This window comes from Nesoenas mayeri (assembly GCF_963082525.1).
Source record: "Nesoenas mayeri genome assembly, chromosome: 6".
NCBI classification, from domain to species: domain Eukaryota; kingdom Metazoa; phylum Chordata; class Aves; order Columbiformes; family Columbidae; genus Nesoenas; species Nesoenas mayeri.
In genome coordinates, this window is record NC_137545.1 from 34281822 (window position 1) to 34289063 (window position 7242).

At 45.8% G+C, this 7242-nt stretch overlaps 1 protein-coding gene across 1 annotated transcript in view; it reads right to left on the minus strand.

Moving 5' to 3' along the window:
- The window catches only part of OSBPL11 (oxysterol binding protein like 11), a 37935-nt gene extending 34141 nt beyond the window's left edge, over nt 1-3794 (minus strand). Inside the window, exon 1 of the mRNA XM_080347180.1 lies at nt 3417-3794. Coding sequence (XP_080203306.1) covers nt 3417-3556 — 140 coding nt within the window. The 5' untranslated portion in view covers nt 3557-3794. The remainder of the gene's footprint in view (nt 1-3416) is intronic.
- Nucleotides 3795-7242: the final 3448 nt, after the last annotated feature.

Below are 7242 nucleotides of genomic sequence, written 5' to 3' on the forward strand. Positions count from 1 at the left end.
AGAGCAGAACCACTAAGAAAAATGTAAGAGGACAGCACATTAGCATGTCTCCAACTGGGTAAGACAATCTTGTTTCTCTAGTCAACCACAGTGCTTTGAACTTTCAATTTTGTAGCTAAATGAAAACCAGTTATCACAAGTCATTTCTCTCAAAATTATCCAAAAGCCAGGCTGAAGGGACTTGTTATACTTCTCTGGCACATATTCTGACCAATTCTCTATTTAGCTCATAGATACAGATTCTGCTTTCTGGCTGTGAAATTTTTGTTATTTGAATGACTATGATTCACAGGTTACAGAAGCACCCGCTGTCTGTCTCCTTTCACTGATTTGAAACTACTCTATTTCAGTTAGACCAAGGCAAAACAAAACGAAGATGGTCAAAAAATCGAAGTGTTGAATGCAAATAATTCTTTATACGGGCAACATTACACTTCCTTCCTAGTTTTGGTTACTGCTGAAAACAAAGCAGCTGTTAGGAAACGTTATAATCTTAAATTACTTTACCAAGTCATCTTTTAATAATTTGAAGTTATTCAGAAGTCTCACCTCATAGTAAATGTTTCTCTAAATGAAACAGGGGTAAAGAGTTTAGGGTGCAGCACAGCCTCTCCGGCTCTTTTTATTTACTGAACTGCACATTAATGTTCATGTTATTCCTCACCCTGGCCAAGAAAATGTAGCTGAGGTTTGGCTGCTCTCAGACACATTTTAACGCTGATCATATATGCATACGTGAACAAGATCATTTCCTGTCAGATGTCTAGAAGAGCAGTTTCTCAAGAACTATTAAGTCCAAAAAGTATCTTCCTGTCCTCTGAAGAAACGGAGCCCCTACAAATAGTGAAGGAGGCGCTACTGTCCCGGCTGAGCTCGCTGAGCATGGGCTACAGGCAAAGTCTACAAAGAGGTTCAGCTCTATCTCTGCATCATCTGACGTGTCCAGCAGCCTCTGGTTGCCTCTTGTCCACTGTGATAAACATCTGGTCTATCACAGCTATTTAAAAACCTCCCTAATATTGCCCTACAAAAAATATCTGGTTAGACTTTCTGCTCCATTTTTTATTTTCTAGACATGCACTTTACCACAAGTATGTGGGACTTTCTAACTCTTTGACAGATTCAGTTTTCATTATTACAGGTTCCAGCAGCGCTGGAGATTTTCTTTTTCCATAGTCATAATTCCCCATTTGGAGCATTAAAGTATCAAGTACCCGTTGTCCCATTTGTCTGACAACTATGCTACAGCTCTTTTGACAGAGTTATACATCGGCATCAGTGCAGTCTACACTGAGTGAGGACTTCAGGACCCTGCCAAGCTGCATCACCCCACATTGCTCACACTCTGCTATAAAAGTTAAAAAAAAATATCAAATTTCCACCAAAGCTCCCAGCAAATTCGTTTCTAAACCCCGTATTTTACGCACTGATTTATCGTTAGAGGGGTCTTTATTTTGTCAAATATATTTTAGAATTGAAGTAATTCACAAATTGAAAACTAAGCTACACCATACCATCCAGGAGTACTTCCTAAGGAGGCAGGGGTGAAAGGTGATATTTTGCGGGTAATTAGATATAGAGACAAATGTAGGAGTAAATAATTGTTGTCCAACAGAGTGGAGATTAACAGTGAGGTACTTCAAGTGTCCATAATAATATAATCAGTATGTTAAACTTGTCCAAATGATCTAGGAAAAAAAATAATTTGCACTAGAGTATTAGAGCATATTAAACTAGATATTCTCAGCTGCAAGCAATAATGTGGACAGTTCCTCTTACAGACATCAAGCCACCAAACTGGCTGTCACTAAATGAGCCTGTTCAACTTTTGCTCTATAAGTCACAGCACTGAAAGAAGAAACAAAACACTTGGATGGATAATTTTTAAAAGTGAATTCCACTGCATAGCGCTGATCTGTGACCACCATCTCAAACATTATAGCAAAGAGGTGCAGGCAAACCAGGTGTCTCATCCCTTCCACTATCTCCAACTCCACATAAAATAGTTTCATTTTGATAGCATAAACTTACTCCTGTGTTTCACGTGTGAAATACATGGACAGTAAGTGCTTGGTCACAGCAGCAGCAATTCTCATTAGAAAATTCATAGTTTAAAAAATGTTTAGGAGTGACTAGAAACAGCAGATAAAGCAACCAATAACTGAATCAGACAAGAAACTTCCCCTATGTAAAAGCTTGAACTATTTGCCCTGAAATCATCATTTCTCTTTCAAGCACTAGTCATCAGAAAAGCAAATTACTCATCACCCAGATTCTCAGCAATGACCAATCTCCCTATTAAAACCACGGGGCACTTGGTGCTTGCAGGGCCTGGGCGCAGGTTTCCCTAAGCCATCTGATGGGCCCCCATCCCGTGCAGCACACACAGATGTACCACACGCCGGTTCTGCTGTCTCCGCATGAAGGAAACAGCAAGCCCGTCCATCTGGGCTGGCAGATGACGGCTTTGGAGAGTCTCCATTTGTAGGAGAAGTGTGCAAACTTCACATAACAGCAGTATTTCCAACAGCAACATGGCAGAACTCCAGTCAAGGATGAGAGACCTAAAAGCAGAGATTCTGAAGTCTCTCATGCGATGCCTGAGAGAGCTCACTATCAAGTGTGAGCGCAAAGTCTTCCAACCAAAAAGCACGTCAGAAAAATGTACATGAAATCCCCCAAATCCCTCAAACGCACCCAAATCCCTCAAATGCACAGGCAGGTCATTCAAAGGAAGGATTTTAGTTTGAATCCATCTCAAAATAACGCTGTGTGCTCGGCTTTTCCCACTTGCTCTGCTCTCTTCTGCTGTACCTGAGCAATCACCCTGATTTCTGCTAAGTACAGCCATTCCTAAAATAAGTCAGATAATACATGAACTCTGTGCATACTCTAAGTTTCACTATCAGCAACTAACAGCATCAATTAAAAAGAAAAATAAGACTGCTATTAAGCTCTTTTAAGAAGACGCACGGTGCTAAAATTTAGCACAAAGTTTAGCTTTTTAGAAAGGCTGGAAAGCGACGAGTTCCCTCCGCTAACTTTACACGGGTCTCCACGTTCCATGAGGCAAAAATACGACCCGAAAGGACGGAGCAAAGGCGCGATCCCCGGCAGCATCTGCCGGGCTTTGTGCTCGTACCCAAACACACCAAAACCGGAGCCGACTGACAGCCCCCCGTGCCCCCCCGGGTCGGGGAAGGGAGAGCGGGCGGCCGGGCTCAGCTGCCCGCCTGGCCCCGGTACCGCGAAGGGTCCGCCCGCCGCGGGCGCCCAAAGGCGGGGCGGCTGCTCCACCGACCCGCGCCCCGGCAGCCGGGCCGTCCCGGGCGGGGTCCCGAGCGCTCCCACTCCCGCACCCCGCAGCCCCGGCGGCTCCCGGGCCCGCGGCCCCTCACCGCCCCCGCCGCGCCCACCTGTACTGCCAGCCCTTGGCGCCGCGGCCGCCGCTGCTCTTGCCGCCGCTCTGTCCCGCCGGCGGCTGCTGCTGCTGCTGCTCCGGCTTGCCCTCGCCCTCCGGCCCCTTCATGGCCGCCGCGGGGTCCGCGCACTGCATGGCGCCGCGGCTCCCCGCCCCCTCAGGGGCGCCCCCGGCCCAGGGCGAGCCGCCTGCCCGGGGAGGGAGCCCGCCCCAGCGGCCCGCCGGCCACCGCTCAGGCCGCGCCGGGGCCCGGCCGCGCCCGCCCCATGCGGGCTGCGATGGCGGCGGCTGCCGGCACCCCCGCGCCCCGCTGGGCTCGGCTCCCCGCACAGGACGGCGGCGGGCTGGGGAAACCCGCCCTCCCGCTCCCTCACCCCGCGGCCCGGGCCGGCCGCCTCTTCCGGGTCAGCGCCACCGCCGCCATCTTTAGTGCGGGCAGCTGTGCCCACGCTAGGCCGCTCTCAGCTACTACCGCACTTAAAGCAACAGCAAACCTTTAAAATAGTTCTCCCCTCCAGAAAACAGAGAAACAAAGAGTGTGGGGATGCCAGCTCCGTTGTGTGCAGATGGTTACGAGCAGAGACATGAAAGCTCTTGGCTAGGATCTCACTCAGTGTTGTCACAGAGGCACACAAACCAGGTCAAATTCAGCAGTTAATTCACCAAGCAAAGCCATGGCACACCCTGAGGATGAGAGGAAATACATATCTCCTCCTATTTTTCCGCTAGTTACTGCATAGGGGCAACAGCTAAGCAGGGTTTTTTCTGTCACAGAATGGCAGCTGAGCTAACTGGGAGAGATTGGTTCTGCTGCACGGAATCTTTTAGGCCAGGCGTGGCTTTAGGAGAACCAAAACTGAACTGGCTGCAGCTGTGTTATGCCTTAAAACCAGGGGCAGAGGCTCCTTGTTTTGTCCTTAATCAATCAGAACCTGAAGAAGAGGAGCGTGGAATTGGACATGCCTGTGGTTAGTGAGGTTGTGGTTCTGCTCCCCATCTTGTCTACCTGAACTTCCCCTCTCTCCGGCTCTTTTGTTACACACCTACAATATTGTGAGCAACCATTACACAAAAGATGCTAAAAATGCCTTATGTGAGAATCTACATAGAAGCAAAAATGTAAAAGAGAACGTTTTTTCAGACAAATTGTTTATTTACCCAGAGCATCCCCCTGCTAGCTGCTTCATAGCCCATGAAGGCTGCCCTGTCTTTCCCATCTCCTACAAGCTCCTGCTTTGCCGGTGGCGTACAAAACATCTTTGCCTTTGGCCATCAAATAAGGATAGGATGTTATGAGCATCATGTCTTTAAAATATACTTCTAAGCTTTAATCTATTTCTAAATCAGCCCATATCCATTCCTCCTTGCCAAGCACGCACACATAATCTCAGCTAACAGATCCCAGGCGAGGACTGCCTGTTGCACCTACACCAACAATCTCTCTTACAGAGTCATGATGTATTACCACCGCACAGGCATAAAATCCACACTTCTGGGTTTTTAGCAGCACGCTTGTCACTGCAAGAAAATTTAAAAGAAAAAAAAAAAAGGAGGGGGGCGCCTTTTCAGTTGCATTTTTCTCCTGTGCAACCACAAGAGAAGAGATTGGCAGAGTCAAGGTTGTCCATTGAAGAAAATTTTGGCCAAAACGGCACTACTCTTGTCCTGAAAACTTGTTAGTTCCTCCTCTGCCGATCACTTGACTTTGTAACTGAAGATATAATATAATTGCAGTGTACTGTAATGCATGCCCCTCAGCATCTGCTCACTGAGAAACTCAGATTCGCTGCCCCCATGCATTTGATTTTTTTTTTCCCTCTTAAAAAAAGGTGTTGCACTCGCAGTACCAGAGGCCGTCGTAAGGTGGCAATGACAAAATGCTCAACAGCACAGAAAGGTTAGCAGAGCATAACCACATTTGCTAGGACTTACAGTTCAAGCTGCCTTTTTTGTCTTTAGTTTACTGTTTCTGCTAGCTTGTGTTCGGGTTGACTGCTCTCCGTCTCCTTCCCCAGTTATAATTTAGTGATTCAAAGTGGCCAAAATGCCACCCTGGCCCTTGCAAGCGCGGCCGAGGGCGAGCGCTGAGGTCCCACAGCAGTGCCCTGCCTGCACCTGGCATCTTGCTGTGATTTCTAGGTCTGCAGGAGGAACCCAGGAAGAGCTGGAAGAGGAAAGTGTGAAAAGGACAACATGCATTTATCAACATTTGTCAAATCAAATCCTTGTAGGCCCTATTATGGCTATGAACTGAGGTAGATTGTATTTTATTACAACTCACGTTAAAAAAAATCTGCCCAATTTGCCATAATTTATCATCCTGTTAATTTCAGAAAATTTTCAAGGATCCTATCAAAAACATATAATACTTGCTGATTTCTTCCAAAGCTTATAGTCTGGCATGCTTAGCATTTCTTCAGGTCAGTATCATTCCTTCAGAGCACCAACATCAATCCGTGTTCAAAAACCAGATTTCTAAAATCCAGCATATTTTTCATCACCTGTGTGTGTGCTTTTATTTTTTTTTTTTTTTTAAAAAAAGTACTTTTTTTAAAAAAGGAATTATTATACAAGTTTTCTACAACTCCTTTGTCAGTTGGGCAGTTGTTTTTCTTCCTGAACTAAAAAGTATCTTTGGCTGAGATCAAGTTTAATGTAGTTTTAAACCTGTGTCCTCCTCTGGTAGCTGGTCCACAGAAGTTGATTAGCGGTTACTGCTCGTCTCTGCTAAGGGAACTGCATCCTCTATAGGCACATAGAGGAACAACATCAATTCTGGGAAAGGAAAAAGGTGCAGCCTGCCTTTATAGCAGGAGGAGTGCGACTTTTCACAAGTATTGCTGAACTGGGGGAGCTGGTGGCTGACAAGAATATGACCAGAAAAATAACGTTGCTTATTAGCACTTCACAACTGCATTTGTTAATTGTGCAATCAATGGTTCTTAGGGCTAGATTCTTTCTCAAGACAACTGATACTTGAGTCTATTAATAGTCTGGGAAACGTTTTATGTTTTCTGGGCCCTTCTAGATAATTAGCATGAAAGAACTTCCTGTTCTTACTAAGAATAAAATATGCCTGCCTACTAAAGCTGTAGATGTTGTGACACAAGAACAAGAAAGGAAACTTGGTTTAAAAAACAGCCTTTCTCCTTCAACATACTGAGCACATGGCTGTATTCTCCTGACCATAGGTAAAAATGGCCAGTAAGGTCAGGTAAATGCACTGCAAATTATTTCAGGTAAATGTACTACAAAGTATTTCAAGTTTATACAATTTGAAAGAATGTCTTCGTTTTGGAGGTTTACAGATATCACTGAGTTACTGGCTGTGTGGCTTTGCTGTAATGTAACACACATATGAAGCACTGCTCTGTTTCATGTGCAGGACATCTGATGCTTGCTTTTAATGGTTATTCATCATTCCTTTTGTAGCCTTAATGAGCCAAACCCTTTTTTCATTTGGGCTTTACAGTTTACAGTCACAGTCATCTCGTAATTTCCTTGCTCTTCTCCATCAATCCCTGTGCATCATATTCTGCTGTAATGAAGGCCCAGCTGAAAGCATCAGACTCACAGACGGCAGCAGATCATGTTGCCTACAAAGTTTCCCTCCCCATTGACAACCCATTCATCTCCTTCACACTCACATTTGGCACCATTTCCAGTTGCACTCAATGTGACTTTGTGTTGAGTCATGCCCCAGGCTCCAGCATTACAACACCCCAACATGATCCAGATGTGGAAAGGATCGTGCCCTGGGAGCTGTACTCAGCACTAGTGAGGCCCTATCTCGAATCCTGTGTTCAGTTTTGGGCCCCTCA